The sequence below is a fragment of the Chlorocebus sabaeus genome, chromosome 10 (assembly GCF_047675955.1).
Source record: "Chlorocebus sabaeus isolate Y175 chromosome 10, mChlSab1.0.hap1, whole genome shotgun sequence".
Lineage (NCBI taxonomy): Eukaryota > Metazoa > Chordata > Mammalia > Primates > Cercopithecidae > Chlorocebus > Chlorocebus sabaeus.
Window position 1 is genome coordinate 126,607,472 of NC_132913.1, and position 17,426 is coordinate 126,624,897.

Sequence of the window (17,426 nt, forward strand, 5' to 3'; positions counted from 1 at the left end):
ACGCACATATGCAGACATGCACTCACATCCAGACAGACACACACGCACACACGTCACAAAGACACATCTGCACACATGTGGTTTATATGTACGTAAATCAGGACAAAACCATGGAGTTAGAGAAACAGAAAAACGCTGAAGACTGTGTGGGGCTTTGATGCCATATGGACAGTGTTTTCTAACAGAGACACGATCTGTCAGGTTCAGCCACACTAATAAAACCCTTCTCCCCACGTGGCTCTGGGAAGTGATGCAGGCCAGGGGCCGCTCCCCCGGAGCCCGTCACTGCACCGCAGCAGGCAAAGCCGCCATTTTAAAACGAGGACAAGAAAACCTGTGCTGCTCCGCAGCCCGTTCTGGGTCACAGGAATGACTCCAATCTGGCCTAGATCAAAGGAGAAGCAACCACTTGATGACAAAAGCAAACACTGCGCCTTTAAACAGCTCCCTGAGGCTAAATTCTGAAGGCTCAGAGTCCCACGAAGGAAGTGGGAGGAAGGGCGACAACTGCCTCTTGATTTTTAGGAATAAAGAAGAAATACTTATTTCCATTGGACATCGCATCACAAGAGGTTTGCGGAAGAAGAATGAGGAGATCATGAGACCCTGAAGATCTTCGCCTTCGTTTCTCATGAACATACTCCACTCTGCACAAAAATCCCTGCCACTGTCTCCATCACTCTCTCACCATCGGGACCTAGAGTGGGCTCCTGGTTTTATTTCATGCACAGAAGGGAGCACTAAGAGCCGATGGTAAGAAGACAGTCTCCAAGATTCCACGCTTGGCACTGAAGAATGAACTGAGACAGCTCCAACGGCCCCTGCAGCCCCGTTCAGCCACAGACCAGTTTCAGACACGCTCATCTCCAACAAGTGCTTCCTGGAGTGTGTGCACAGAGGAAAAGCTGCTATTTCAGGTGTCACGTGAAGCCAGGAGACTCACCTGAAGGCCGCCAAGTACTCAGCATCTCCCATGGGAGGGTCCAGGCCGCCAGTGAAAGCCATGTTGACGTTGAAACCCACGCCGGGCCCTGTGCCCACCTGTTGCCACAAGGAGAGAAACACACATCACAGACCCTGAGCAGGACCTGTCTGACAGGAACGCCTGACACAGGTGGCACCGGGATGGGCTCAGCCTTGGTGGGCCTCTGGGGAGAGCCCATGCGTCCCGATCTCCTGGTGCATATTCATTAAAACGTGCGCGAAGGAGTCCCCCACTCACACTGGTGCACTGACATCAACAAGGGGGCCCTTTTCCTGGCTGCTGAGGGCTCTCGCCGACCCTGCCCTCGGCACACCAAGGCCCCGTACTGACATTTCTGTGGACCCGCCGCCCTGTGTCGTGTGCCGTATGTGACATCGGGGAACCAGACCTGGGTCTCTCTGGGCAGAAAGTGTCTCTGATGAGCCTGTCATTTTCTATTTCCTCTAAAAAAAAAAGATCCAGAGGCAGACGGAGCGTCTTGCCTGGATGAAAGCCCTGCTGTTGGGGCCTCTGTTCAGAGTGGGCAGGCTCTGAAGGGGGACCTGGGGCGTTGTCAAGGAGCCGCTGGGCCTGCCATTCCTGGGGCCGCCACGCAGCCCTGCGCTGGGCAAAGGACAGTGGACAGAGCCCCTTGCCGGAGGGTGTCCTGTGGAAGACAGTGGGCCAGGCCCTGCCTGGAGGAAAATGGGCACCGCTCACCTCCTCCTTCACAAACACCTCGGTCTGCCTGGATGGGAACCAGAAACAATATCCAGCCTCTCATTTGTACTTTAGACAAAACACAGGCCACCTGTGCACACGCGGCGCGACGCACGCTGACGTCTGGCTGAAGTTACCGTCTGGGCTTACGCGAGCGTGAAGGCCTCACTCGCTGCTGCCGGGCAGCTGTGGACCGTCTGCCCCGTGCCCACACAGCGGCTCCCCGCAGCCCCCCTTACACACCCCACCTACCTCGTCAGGAGCCCCGCTACCCGGGAAGAAGTTGCCATCGTCGTAGCGGTGGAGGGACACGTACAGGACGCTGGGGTCGCTGTAGAAAGCCTGCTGGGTCCCGTTTCCATGGTGCACGTCCTGCAAGAGCAGGAACAGCCAACTCAGGGCTGAGATGGGTCCTGGAGGGCGGCCTCCCCTCAGGGCCATCTCCCACCCCAGTTGCGCTTAGTGAACAACGGCTCCTGCTCAGGAATGACATTACCCTCCAGCCGGGCCGCACCCAGCGGACGCGGGTCTGGGGCCGTGTGGGTCAGGGCTATGCGGTGCAGGGTTGCGGGGGTTCTAAGGCCCAGTGTTCGCATCCGCAGCACTGTTTCCCTCGCCCTGAGAGCCTTGGCATAATCCTGACTCCAGCAGCGGAGGGGCTGGAGTTCAGCCGGGCCTGGAGGCCACCATTTCCCAAACGAAGCCATCTGATCAATTTCCTGCACCTGCTGTGTCTCTGACAAGTGAGCAATTTCCTCAGCCTCTGTCGGGAAGGAGGTCACTGGCTGTGCCCTGCCCGCTTGCAGGCACACGGGAGGTGCCAATCCCATGCCAGGCAGGGGGTTTGGCAGGAGACAAGTCCCAGGTGTCTGTGAGTGACAGGCACACAGAGTACGGGGTCCAGGCCCCTGTGCCCAAATGGCAAGCACCGTTTCTTAATCACAAAACCCACAGGTCAAATGCACCAGAGGGCAACACGAGAGGCAGCCTGGGGCTTTACTGACCATGGCTGTTCTGCCCTGGGCCACACGGCAGGTGGTCACCAGGATGGGCGGGCGAGGGGGTGGCCCTGCTGAGAGCAGCTGTGTGCCTGAGAAGAGAGCAGGCAGCCCTGATGTCCCCAGGGTGAGAACTTGCTGCTCCGTTATCTGTGCTCATCACAGTAAAGGTGGAAGGGCAGCCACAGGTGAGGAGCGATGGAACAGGTGCCTTCGGTCCCACAGAGCAGGTAATCACCATGAAAATGCACATGGAGGCTTTCCCGACGCGCAGCTTCCCACTGAGATGCCCCTGTCCGCGTGGTGTGTACATGGACAACATCACAGCTCCGCGTGCAGGGATCACGCCACATGGGGTCTACACAGCCTGTCTGTGTGCCCTAGCGCTTCACTCTGCAACATCACAGCTCCGCGTGCAGGGAGCACGCCACATGGGGTCTACACAGCCTGTCTGTGTGCCCTAGCGCTTCACTCTGCAACATCACAGCTCCGCGTGCAGGGAGCACGCCACACGGGGTCTACACAGCCTGTCTGCGTGCCTTAGTGCTTCACTCTGCAACATCACAGCTCAGCGTGCAGGGAGCACGCCACACGGGGTCTATACAGCCTGTCTGCGTGCCCTAGTGCTTCACTCTGTGTTGGGGATGGGTCCCCGGTCTTTAGCCATCAGCAGCCTCACATTGCCCTCTTCTTGGGCACTCCTACCTGCTCCCTCAGGAGGAGCTGAGGGAGGGCTCCCGGCTCGCAGGTCCTTGGGTGTGGAGGACCCGCTGCTCTGCCGCATCCCCTGACCTGCCTCTCCGAAAGCGCACGGCCGCCTGGGGGCTGTCTGGCCGTCCAGGCTGCGCCACATTGTTTCTTTACCCAAACTCAGAAGGACTTTTCCAATTCAAATCATAACCTGACCTGACAGGGTCTGCTTTTCCCCTTAAAATTATGAAACAAATCATAAATACCAAAGAGAACACTAAACATGTATATATCTGGCTTTAAAAAGAGTAGTAAGATGAACACGTTGAACATTAATTTCTGGTATAAGAATGAGTATACCTATTCGTGGAATGTAGATTCAGACCACATAGCATTATTTAAAAAGAGATGACTCTTTTGGGGCAGTGGCAGCCCCATTCCAGCAGGACCAGATGCCCACACAGCAGCAGGAAGGCACGGGTTTCACTGCGGTGACTGAGAGGAGAGTGCCGCCTTCGGCCAGGTCAGGGCCCTCCCAGGCTCCCAGGCCACACACATAGTCGATGTGGACACAGCCTCCTCCCCAATACCTGCCTTCCAAGAAGATCTCGCCAAGGGTGGCCCTGGCTGCTGCCCTCACCCACAGGCACATTTCTGGACACGCCAGGACCCCATTCGCCAGGGTCGGCTGATGGAAGCTATAGAATGACTTGTAGCAGGTTTGGGGCTTTAATTCTCCGCATCTTTGAGACCGTTTCCAGAAACCTAAGCTTCCCAAATCCAAGAGCCCACCTCCTCTCTCCACATGCTGCTGTCTGCTCGGGGAGGACACAGCAGCAACCTGAGCCGTGCTTGAGGCGGCTCTGCTTACCCAGTCCACGATGAGGATCTTGCTCACGCTCAACCTCTGCTGCAGAAGCTTGGCTGCCACGGCCACGGAGTTGAAGTAGCAAAAGCCCCTGCGGGAGAGAACCAACGCTGGAGACAAAGCACAGGTGGGCGGTGGCCAGTTTTTCCACAACCCGCCGGAGAGCCACTCGGGGTCCACGCAGACCTAAGAGGTCTCTGTGAGTGCACAGCTCCTGAATATGCCGCAGGGAACCTTCAGTGATGCCGGAGAATCAGCTAACAGAGAGACACATACACATCACACACACACACACACACACACACACGGCTCCCAAACAAGCCACTGGGGAATCTTAGCTGATGCCATAGGGTAGGTTAACCGACATGGACATGCACACACCCCACACAGACACACACCCCACAGAGAGAGACACACACATATCATGCAACACGCCCTACACACATACATGCTCCACAGATACACCCATACACCACACACACCCCACACAGACACACACCCCACAAAAACACACACCCCACAAAAACACACACCCCACACAGACACACACCCCACACACACACGCACCCCACACAGATACACACCCCACACAGACACACCCCACAGAGACACACACATACATGCCCCACAGATACGCCCATACACCACACACACCCCACACAGATACACACTCCACACAGATACACACCCCACACAGACACACACCCCACACACACACACACCCCACACAGATACACACCCCACACAGACACACCCCACAGAGACACACACATACATGCCCCACAGATACGCCCATACACCACAGACACACACCCCACACAGATACACACTCCACAAAAACACACACCCCACACAGACACACACCCCACAGAGACACACACATACATGCCCCACAGATACGCCCATACACCACAGACACACACCCCACACAGATACACACTCCACAAAAACACACACCCCACACAGATACACACCCCACACAGACACACACCCCACAGAGACACACACATACATGCCCCACAGATACGCCCATACACCACAGACACACACCCCACACAGATACACACCCCACACAGACACACACCCCACAGAGACACACACATACATGCTCCACAGATACACCCATACACCACACACACCCCACACAGATACACACTCCACAAAAACACACACCCCACACAGATACACACCCCACAGAGACACACACATACATGCCCCACAGATACGCCCATACACCACACACACCCCACAAAGATACACACTCCACAAAAACACACACCCCATACAGATACACACCCCACACAGATACACACCCCACATAGACACACACCCCACAGAGACACACACATACATGCCCCACAGATACGCCCATACACCACAGACACACACCCCACACAGATACACACTCCACAAAAACACACACCCCACACAGATACACACCCCACACAGACACACACCCCACAGAGACACACACATACATGCCCCACAGATACGCCCATACACCACAGACACACACCCCACACAGATACACACTCCACAAAAACACACACCCCACACAGATACACACCCCACACAGACACACACCCCACAGAGACACACACATACATGCCCCACAGATACGCCCATACACCACAGACACACACCCCACACAGATACACACTCCACAAAAACACACACCCCACACAGACACACACCCCACACAGACACACACCCCACAGAGACACACACATACATGCCCCACAGATACGCCCATACACCACAGACACACACCCCACACAGATACACACCCCACACACACACACCCCACAGAGACACACACATACATGCCCCACAGATACGCCCATACACCACAGACACACACCCCACACAGATACACACTCCACAAAAACACACACCCCACACAGATACACACCCCACACACACACACCCCACAGAGACACACACATATCATGCAACACGCCCTACACACATACATGCCCCACAGATACGCCCATACACCACACACACCCCACAAAAACACATACCCCACAAAAACACACACCCCACACAGACACACACCCCAGACGCACATGCAGATACACATGAACACCCCACACAGAAACACTCACACACATACAGAAACCACAGATACATACAAGCACATACATACATATACACATAAACATATACATATCACACATATCCACAGTTCCATACAGACACACACACACACACACACACACACACACACACACTCTCCTGCTTGGAGGTCCCCCATGCTCCTCTGGTAGGGAAGCCTATTTCGCATGTGACCAGCATGTCCCTCATCTTCGCCTGGAACCCTTCCTCTCAGGAGCTGCCGCCACGGCACACGGACACGGCAGCTGTTCATCTCAGTTGCTTACTGCTGACCTTTCTGTATTCCAATACGCAAATTACCCTTAATTTTAGAGACTCTTACTCAAGAGACCGAGAAAACAAGCTATGGAAGTGATTCAAATAACAATGAAAACCTTCTCAATCCCCATTTCCCTTTGTCTGAATGGCCTCCGAGACGGGGACACACTAGTTGTTTTGTTTTCGGAATCTAGGCTGGCATGGGAAGCGCACACACCCCGGAACATCCTAGACGCTGAGCTCCCGCAGCGGCTCACAGGGAGCACAGCGAAGAGCTGCAACCAAAGACAACTCGTTTGTCTACTCTGAGGTTTATTATTCGGAATATCCAACAACTCAGGTTCAAATTAGAAAAGAAACTTCAGAGAAGTGAAACGAACAGGAAGCCTGGTGCCCAAGTGGCATGTTCTGGGATGTGGAGCAACCACGTGGTTTTCAGGTAAAGCCACAAAGGTTCCAACGGGCATCTCTCCCTGGCAGTTACAATCCCCTCTCTGTGCATGAAGGAGATTCTGCTCTAACATCCGGATCTGACTATCTCACCTGATGTGAAACAGGGCACTGCTGGCCCCTCCGCTGACGCCCGACTTCCCAGGGTGGCAGGGAGGCCCTTTCCTGGGCCCCTGCGGTTCCGTCTCGCTCTGACTGCTTCCTGGCCACGCCCTGATAATGAACTTGTATCTGCACTTGTTCTTGGTTGCCCATCTGACAAACTGCTGCTCAAATTCTCCAAGGCAGAGCCCCACGCCACCGTCTCCTCACCAAAGCTGGCAAGATCAGGCACCCCTTCTCCATCTCCAGAGCATGGGAGCTGCTCTTTCTAGCACCAACCCTCCTCACTAGAGTGGCTACCGTCCCACGAGATAGCATGCTCTTTGATGGGACAGCTCACTCATTTACCATCCACGCCGCAAGGCACTCCACACACAGCTGCCGGTCTGCCCTGCCACTGGCTCTGCACACACAGGGATGGGTTGCCACTCTGCCCAGATCCTCAGCTGTGTGGGACTGTCAGCGGTCTCTGAAAGACCCGAAACAGCACCTGGATAGCTGCCTGCATGGACGTGGCTCTGCGACTTGCTGCATCAGTACCAGGCGGTCAGCAGGCAGTTAAAGGCCATGCGCAAAATGACCTGAGTCCTCTAGACAACCAAGGGCTGCAGTGACTCACTTGAAGGGGAGTGGTATTTCCTCTCCCAAGTGTTGACAACTACTCAACAACCAGAGGCTTCTCTGGACTAATCTCCACACACCCTTTCCCATCCTTTCCTCTGATCTGTCTCCGTCACGACCGAGCAGTGACGCTCGCAGACCTCGGCATCTGCACTCGACACCCAGGAGCTGAAGCCGGCATGCGGCATATCTTGGGTGGTCAGCAAACAGCAGCCCAGCTCCCCGAGGTCACTCAGGCACCCACCCAGCCCTAAGGGAGGGAAGGGAGACCCGGATTCCCCTGCAGTGCGCAGCTGCGGCGTGTACTCACATGGGTGTGCTCTCCTCCGCGTGGTGTCCAGGGGGGCGGACCACAGCAAAGCCATTCTGCACGTGACACCAGACAGCCGGGAGAGAGCGACAAAAGACACGCTTTGTAGCCATGGGAAAATGGTGGCACACTCAACTTTTAGCAGAGTTGGGCTACATGGGAGGATAGTTTCTCGCTGCACCCTGGCCACAATGATGGGGAGAGGATGCAGGGCCAGTTATGAGCCTTTCCGAGAAGCCTGGGCCCTTTTCCTACAGGGGTCTGGGGGCTACTAATTGTTCCCCCGAAATGCAGTCACTGGGATAACGGGTGGGTGCCCTGCCCCACTCTCAGCTCTGTCGGTGAGGGGTGGTGCCCTCGGCGCAGGGGTCGGGGTGAGGTGGAACGGGGGTGCTCGCTCCTCATTGGCTCGGGACCAGGACCAGCCAGGTGGCCACTGGAGGAAGACGAAGCAGAAGGGGCCCCACGCAGGGACTTGGCCGCAGGGCAGAGGCTTTGTGCCCCAGCTTGGCCTTCACGTGACTGCCTCTGTCCTTACTGCGGTTCAGCTCCCAGGACGGCCGGCAAGTGGGCAGCCCACAAAGCAGCTCCTCTCAGGCAGGGCAGAAAAGCTGTCCTCTGCCCCGTCACTTCTGCGTCCAAAATCCATCTGCAAACCCCTCTGTAGCTGCCGCCATAAAAATGGATTACAGTCCTCTCTTGGTCTCAGCAGCAACAGGACATTGTGTGGTCAAGGTCTGTAATGGAGCCTCAAAAGTGCCGGCCAACCATGAGTGACCAGGCCGTGGGTGGGGTGAGCCGGATGCCGCAGGGACCAGGCCCAGGACGGCGCGAGGGCAGCCAGTGAGGGGCAGGCAAAAATGCTCTCAAGAGGCCCTGGCCTCCCTGTGTTTCTGCACTCAGTGCTTCCATGTGCAGGCTGCAGACCCCTGCGGTCCCAACCCCTGCTGAGGGTCTGTAGTCGGCATAGTCCCGAGGCTCTGTGTGCTCTTTTCACTGCCCTGACACCTGTGCAGGTGGTGCTGAAGCACCGGAGGGTAGACGGCGGGCAGGGAACAGCACGAGGGCGTGTGTGTGTGTGTGAGCAGCTTCCCTTAACAATGTGCTCGATGAAGCAGTATTCAGACATTTTATTAGATCTCCGCCCTCAAACATGTCCTTTTAACACCCCGAGTAGAGAGATGGGAAGGAAGTGTGAGAAAATTTGAGCTTTCAAGTGAAAATGACAAGTTTGGAACGCATGGCTCTGCCTCTGTAAGCCTGCTGGCTCTCCCACTACTCACAAGACTTCTGGTGAGATGGGAGTGATATTCATGGTTTCAAAATTTAATGACTTTTTTGATACTGCAGGAGTCAGAATACGGAAGATCCGTGTAACTCCGTGAAGTTAAATTTCCAAATGACCAATGCACGGTGCTACCAATCACCCATGAACGAGGGATTGATCTGACCTCCAAGAAGGGCTAATGGTTCGGTTAAACAAGACGGAGGAGGAGGCGGCCATGATTTGAGTTCAGATCCACGCTGCAGCTAATTTTCAAGACACTACCACTTGTTGAATTTTTGGTATACTGTCAAAGAATACCCATAATTAGAATACCTCTGAAAAGTCTATTAAAATCCTTCTCCCATTTCCAATTACGTATCTGTGTGGGGCCAGGATTCCTTCATGTACTTCGACATGGCCCAAGAATGATGCCAGGCAGGTGTGAGAACCCGGTTGCTGTCCACAGGGCCAGACGTTAGTGCTATTTTTATTTTTTTATTACTTTTTAATTTTTTTTTTTTTTAAATTTTTTGAGACAGAGTTTCGCGCTGTCACCCAGGCTGGAGTGCAATGGCGCGACTTGGCTCACTGCAACCTCCACCTCCCAGGTTCAAGCGATTCGCTGGCCTCAGCCTCCCAAGTAGCTGAGATTACAGGCACCCGCCACCATGCCCAGCTAATTTTTGTATTTTCAGTAGAGACGGAGTTTCGCCATGTTGGCCAGGCTGCTCTTGAACTCCTGACCTCAGGTGATCCCCCCGCCTTGGCCTCCCAAAGTGTTGGGATTACAGGCATGAGCTGCCGTGCCTGGTCGCTATTTTTAAATTAATAAACATTTTGAAAATTTCTCAGTTGTAATCTCTAATGCAGTCAATATTGCGGATATAACTCATGTAAACAGAAGCTCTTTGGAGCTTCTGTTTATTTATTTTATTTTTTTTGAGATGGAGTCTCGCTCTGTCGCCCAGGCTGGAGTGCAGTGGCGTGATCTCCACTCACTGCAAGCTCCGCCTCCCGGGTTCACCCCGTTCTCCTGCCTCAGCTTTGGGAGTAATTGGGACTACAGGTGCCCGCCACCATGCACGGCGAATTTTTTGTATTTTTAGTAGAGATGGGGTTTCACCGTGTTAGCCAGGATGGTCTTGATCTCCTGACCTCGTGATCCACCCGCCTCGGCCTCCCAAAGTGCTGGGATTACAGGCGTGAGCCACCGCACCCAGTCATATATATAGTTTTTTAAGAGTATAAATTTTTAAGAGTATAAAGGGTTCTTACGACCCAAATCATTGAGAACCTCTGCACTATGCACACACCCTGTCACGAGTGTGGGCTATGTCTCTCTGATTCCACAGCGAGGCTATGCTGACAGAGTGGGGTCCACGCCTCCCCATTGCAGCTGCCTCCTGGCCTGATGAGAGGGAGATGCGGAGGGCAGCCCTTCCCCATACCGGGAATCTGTGGCAGGCCTCCTGGAGGGCCACCGCTGCCCAGGCCCCGACTGACCTTCAGCTCCCCCGTGGCCACCTTGAAGACCAGCTCCACCACGCAGCCCACAGCCAGGCGGGCCGCCCCCGCTGAGTGCACCTCGTTCCATATGGTGTCGCTGTCCACCTGTGGAAACAACACCCCACAGTGAGGTCACCCTCCCCGGTCACCGTCATCACCAGCCCTGGCTGGACAGAGCAGCTCAGGCTCTCTGGGCTCCGCTTCTAAAACCCCAGGGCCTACCAGAGCCGGGGCAGCCTCAGCCCACGTTCAGGCTTCAATCTTTTTAAGACATGCCAAAAAATTTAAACAGGAAACTACAAGAGAATTTACCAGAAATAAGATGCATGTGTCCTGACCTGTTCGGAGGCATCCTCTGTTCCCTCAATTGCTCCAATATACTTGGATCTAAAAGTAATGATGCCAAGGTGATCTAGTTCCTTTTTTTTTTTTTTTTTTTAAAACTGGAACTGTAGTTAAGAGAGTTATTCAGGTTGAGTATCTCTAATCTGAGAATCTGAACTCTGAAATGCTACAAAAGCATTTTGTAGGCTGAGGCGGGAAGATCACTGGAGCTCAGGAGGTCAAGGCACCATGAATGCACCACTGCACTCCAGTCTGGGTAACACAGTGAGGCTCTGTCTCCAAAAATGAAAAAATAATTTTTGAGTGCCTATGTGATGCTCAAAGAAAATGCACTCTGGAGCATTTTTGATTTCAGATTTTTGGATTAGGGATACTGAACTGGTAAGTATAATGCAAATATTCCAAAATCTGAAAAACATCAAACTCTGAAATACTTCTGGCCCCAAGCATTTTGGATAAGGGATAGTCAACCTGTCTAACAATTAGCAGCAAAATGAAATGTCAGGGGAATCAGGACCAGTCTCTTCCAACTGTGACCTTCTCCTGTGCCGAGTTTAACTGGAAGCTCCACATGTTGACCAGTGTAGTTAAGTGGGTCTGGGAGTGTGGGCGAGTGAGGAGGGCTGCCCTGCTCTGCCCTGCTGATGGCACACGGCTCTGCCCAGGCACCCTGCCCTGCTGATGGCACACGGCTCTGCCCAGGCACCCTGCTGATGGCACACGGCTCTGCCCAGGCACCCTGTCCTGCTGATGGCACACGGCTCTGCCCAGGCACCAGCAAGTCAGCCCACTGGCCTTTCCCACTTCAGACAGAAAACGTGTTTCACACAAACATGTCAACAATCCCCAATTGTGTGTTGGCTCATTTATTTATTTAGGCACACTAGAAATTTCTTACAGCCCTGGCTCACTTCAGGAGGAAAGTCGACAGAGACCTGGATAGCCAGTTCTGCACAGAGCAGTCTCCTATGGGAGTCTGGCCAGGGGAGGGAGGCGTTAAGATGAAATACACAGCCCTTGGGCTGGCCCCATGGCACCCGAGCAGCCGTCCCCAAGTGTGTCCTTTGCCTGCAAGACTCTGTGGGGTAACACACCGGGGACTTGGGGGTGCCCAGCCCGGCAGAGGTCTTAGAAGCTGCATCATCAGAGTTGCTCGGCTTCAACACGGTGCTGACTGGGTCGACTGCAGGTCCATTGCAGGGCGCCTCCTTCTCAAACTGAGCCCCTCTGAGCGCCGAGTGCTGTGGGGATCCTCAGCAGGAGCCAGGTGTGTCCACCCCGCCTCTCCCTTCCCCAGACCAGGCCCTCGAGGGCTCCTGTCCACACCAGGCAGACTTGCCACTTGACAGACACCGCCCACTACATGGGGAGGGAGGATTTCTTTCCAAGCTGTCTTAAAGCTTCGTCATTAAAGCAAGGTGAGTTAAAATGCGTTTTCAAGGGGCTGAAGACATTTCCTGAAGCATATTCAGTGACGGTTTTCTTTCCAATGACCAAACTTCTACATTCTTTAAATGGTTTCCCCATGTCAAAATAACTCTACTTCACTGACCCTCCTTTAATCTTCAACCTGCAATGAATGGCTTCTCCTCTAAGTAATGCTATATTGTTTTTCATGGAAGCAGCCACATAAATAGGACTATTCTGGGTTGATGACTTCAGCTGGAGAATCAATTCATTAAAATTAAAGGTGGCAGGGGTGTGGCAGCTCATGTCTATAATACCAACACTTTGGGAGGCCGGGGTGGGAGGATCACTTGAGGCCAGGAGTTAGAGACCAGCCTGGGCAACATAGTGAGACCCCATCTCTGCAAAAAAAAAAAAAAAAAAGATTAGCCAGATGTGGTGGCCTGGGCCTGTAATCCCCACAACTCAGGACGCTGAGGCGGGAAGATCACTTGAGCCCAGGATGTTGAGGCTGCAGTTAGCCATGAACGCATCACTGCACACGAGTCTGGGTAACAGACTGAAGCTCTGTCTGCAAAGAGGAAAAAAAAAAAAATCCAAGGTGACATCCCAGGAGTGAGAGCTGGGCAGGGCAAGATTCTGCCAGCGGCTCTGTGTCAGCCAGGGGAGGCAGGGTCCCAGGCAGGACAGGCCCTGAGGCTGCCCCTGTGGGGACAGTACCCAGAGATGGTTTCTCTCCAGCACACAATGAACTGGGCTTTAGGATTAGGCCAACACTGCAGGGAGCGGAGGGTGGATTCCTCCCATGTTCTGAAGGGTCTTCTGGGGATTCTGCACACCTGGGGTGCAAACGAGCTGCTCGGTCTACCAGGTGCCTGTGTCTGTGCCCCCTCCCATGGGACCCTGGGGTTCAGAAGCTTCTGGAATGTCTTGCAGAGTGAAGGATAGAGCCCCAGCCAAACTGCAGGACCCCAGTCCCCAGAGAACTCAAGAGACCCTCCTTCGTCTGCTTCAGGACCACGGCTCCAGCTCCCAGGGACCAGCCCCGAGTTCCAGGAGCTCCAGGGCTCTTGCAGGGAGCCTGGCTCAGGTGTGCAGCACCACCCCTGGGCAACAGCCTGGCTCAGGGCAGGCGGCCACAACTACTTAATGCAGGAAGGAGCAAATGGCTCACTCTGCATTTCGTTTAGTTTCTTTTTTTCTTTTCTTTCCTTCTTTCTCTCGCTTTCTTTTTTCCTCTCTCCTCTCCTCTCCCCTCCCCTCCCCTCCCTTCCTCTCCTCTTCTCTTTCTTTTCTCTTTCTTTCTCTTTCACGATAAAGACAGGAAAATGGCGGGGGTGGGGGGGGGAAACATGGAGAAAGGTTCCCATGGAGAATCCTATGGAGTCTAGAACAGACACACCGAGGGCTGGCAGGGCTGGGAGGCCTTTGGGAAGCTCAGAGGAGCCGTGGGGAGCCGGGCGCACAAGAGGAGGCCGGGACTGTGCTGGGCGAGGCCGAGCAAGGACACCAGCTCCTCACCTAGTTGAAACTTGTGGTCACTGGAGAGAAACAATGCAGGAGCTGATCTGGTTTGAAAAAGAGGTCAAAGCACTTTACAGCCCACATTTCCCAGCGTTGAGGAAGGGTGAGTTTTCAGTGTTCCAAGCCCCACTGCTCCGTCTCCAGCAGAGTTTGCAGCTGCTTTTGGGAAAGGTGGCCGGCTCTGCTCACCGGCTCTGCCCTCCCTGACAAGAGCACCTCCTGTGCGCCCACATTGTGGCTCCTGAGGTCTACTTTGCTCCTCCTGACACCCCAAGAGGCTGGCCCCTCACAGATCTGGAGACATGAGGCTCAGGAGATTTGCATCTGTGCCAGCGACAGCAAGTGCACCCCACAGCCAGGGCAGGGGCCTGCACAGGCCTCCTGTCTGTCTTCTTCCTTTTAGAAAACAGTGGGAAGAAAACGCATCCTGCTGATGGCTGCACCTGAGGACGCCCCACGACCCGCACTGTTCCCTGCCCATGCCAACAGGTTACCCTCTCTGCCCTCCCTGCCCACGTCCACGTGGAGAGCTTTTCCATCAGCATCTGCGCACGAGTGCCTGCCTGTGCCCAGATGTGAGGGTGCAGCTCTCATCTGCTGTGCCTCAGATCTGGATTTAACACTTGGGAGGGGCTGCTGGGCTCACCCCCTCAGCTCTGAGTCTGCACTTAGCTTTCATTTGCAAATGATAAATTCTTCCTTGCACAGGCGTGCTGGCTGCAGGGCAGTGCAAATTCAATTCTTTTCAAGTCTGGCCAAAAACTTGCCCCAAATTAAGAGATTGCAGCCTATTTACAATACAAAATAAAATACCTCTAGGAGGGCTTGGTGGTGGTATGAATAAATGCCATTTATTCTCTTTCTGACAGGATAATTTTCAAAGCAGTGATTTTTATAAAAACTCAGGAAGAAAACAATTTTGTTTCATTTCCATAACAGAATCCAGACCTTGAGCTTCACCCTGCGATCTGTGATTACACACACACTGCACTGTTTTGGCTGTAGTGGCTCCTGCTGTCCACTAGCTCCCATCCTCCCTGCCTGCAACCGTCTGTGGTGATTCGTGGCGCTGCAGGACAATGATGGCCCAGATCTGCTCGGAGGCTCTGCCTCAGCTTCTCATGGCCGCCCTCGCTGTTGCCACCCCTGCCCAGGCTGCATCAAGGAGGTCAGGGACCAGGGGAGAACCCTTTTGTTATTGAGAAATTTCATTGCAAGACCTGACCCTTCCTGTGTGGACGGATGGGCAGATGCCCAGACTGGAAGTCCTTGCGAACCCATGCACCCAGGCCAGGTCCATAGCATCAGCTCGTAGAAGCCGGCACAGCCCAGGGATTCATATGCCCAGGCCAGGTCCGTATCATCAGCTTGCAGAAGCCGGCACAGCCCAGCAAGCAGCCCTACAGACTCCACTTGGCCCATGAGTATCACGGTCACTGCACCGGGAGCCCTGCCTGTAGCTTCGAGTGGAAACTGGGTACAGAATAAAGCAGCACGCATTCTACCCGCACCATACTCGTGGCCTGCTGGGAGCAGATTACTGCCGCAGACTTAGAAGGGGATGAGACACTGGCTGCACACAGGATCCTGTTTCTTAAAGCGAGAGCCACTGCACCCCAGAGCCCCAGCCGCAAGCTCTTAAGGCGAGAGCCACTGCACCCCAGAGCCCCAGCCGCAAGCGCCAGACGACCTTCCCCAGAGAAAGGTGCCCGAGTCGGCGATCAAAACGCTCTCGGCTCACACGGCCTTTGAAGCCGCACATGGGCAGCCCCTGCCCGCCAGGCCCTGTGTGTGGAAAACACCTGGCAGCAATTATTCACTTTGAGGGAAGCAAGGCTGCGATTTCTGTGACCACTGGGACTCGAGAAGAAACAGGACATTATTTACACATTAAAGGAACACTTACCCCAACACCACCGCAGGGGAGCCGGACGAACACGGAGGCGAGCGAGCCTGTAGGGGGGAGGGAGACAGTCAGAGAGGCCAAGGGCATGAGGCCGAGGCCCTGGGAGCACCCCGGGGTCTTCAGTGGTGCTTGGGCATTTGTGGGACACCGAGGGGCCACTGCTCCCCCATGTGACACCCTGTGGCCCTGCTGTGGAGTCAGCGTCTGGCCCTTTGAGGTGCCCTGGCTCCTGTGAGGGCTGAGCTGGGTCACAGATCCTGGTGGGGACACCCCAAATTGTTGTGGCATCAGCCTGTCAGGGGCCCCGGAGAGGCATTAAATCACGGGGGAGCATGAGGTATCCCTGGCGGGCATCTGCCTGCAGCCCGTGCCCCTGCTGTATCTAACAGCAACTCCTGCTCCAGGACCCCGAGCCTGGCTCCTCAGTGAGCTCCTAGGGCTTGTCTAGCAGCCCCCTCCCACGGCAAACAGGATAGGTCCCGGATTAAACATGGGTGATGAGGACTCTTAGACCCTGAGATCCTCGGGAATGTATGCAGCGACAGCCCCTCCCTGCGACACAGGCGGAAAATGTACAGCTGACTGAGGGCTCCAAGGACATCACAGCTGCACGCCAGGCCTCCTCCCATGGAAATCGGGGCCCTCGAAACCCTCACCCCACTGCTCTGGTGCCCACGCCTGCTCCAGCAGTGAAAGTGCTCCCAGGACAGGGGTGCTGTCTTTTTCCTGTTTGACCCCAGTGCTGGCTGAAAGCATGTCACCAGCTTAAAACCCATCTGTGGAGGACGAGAGACCCCCACTAACCAGGGGCGGGGCCTGCCATTCCTAGCGGCTGCCTGGGCCCCAACCCCTTGCTCTCCGCAGCCCCAGGCCCCTTCCTGGGCTGCAGCTGGGGTGGCGTTTCACATGCTCCAGGGAGACTGGCTGGATGTAACAGGCTCCTTTATCTAGCGTGGGACCCCGCTTTCTGGCCTCAGCTGGGCTGTGCCCCCCACTGTGGGGCTCCTCTCCCATTCTCAGCCTACTCCAGAACAGCAGCCCCCACTCTGTGTGCTCTGGTCCACGCTTCTAGGGTCGGCTGCCGGGGGCCATAGGAAGGAGTTGGCCATGGGTCCATCAGGGCCTGCCTGCCTCTTGCCTGGAGGGCTTGCCGGCCTGATGAGCTGGGTGTGCGTGAGAGGAACCCTTCCCCAGGGCACAGCATGCCTGGCTGGGGGGAGCAACCGTGATGGCCCCAAGCCGCAGGGGAGTGGCTGGCACAGACGAGAAGCTAAACAGAGGCCTGCCTGCCTTAGCCCACGGACGCCTGCACCCTCCACGGATGCCCGGATCCCCCCCCAGATGCCCGCATGCCCCCACGGACTCCTGCACT

General features: G+C 55.1%; 1 protein-coding gene across 15 annotated transcripts in view; it reads right to left on the reverse strand.

Moving 5' to 3' along the window:
• HDAC4 (histone deacetylase 4) overlaps positions 1-17,426 on the reverse strand; it is a 352,930-nt gene that overhangs the window by 31,506 nt on the left and 303,998 nt on the right. For all 15 annotated transcript variants that reach the window (XM_073020204.1, XM_007966865.3, XM_007966864.3 and 12 more), the window contains 6 exons: positions 16,055-16,101; positions 10,870-10,977; positions 8,100-8,155; positions 4,244-4,331; positions 1,937-2,056; positions 944-1,041 (listed from right to left, as the gene is read on the reverse strand). In XM_073020204.1, the coding sequence (XP_072876305.1) occupies positions 944-1,041; positions 1,937-2,056; positions 4,244-4,331; positions 8,100-8,155; positions 10,870-10,977; positions 16,055-16,101 (517 nt within the window). The remainder of the gene's footprint in view (positions 1-943; positions 1,042-1,936; positions 2,057-4,243; positions 4,332-8,099; positions 8,156-10,869; positions 10,978-16,054; positions 16,102-17,426) is intronic.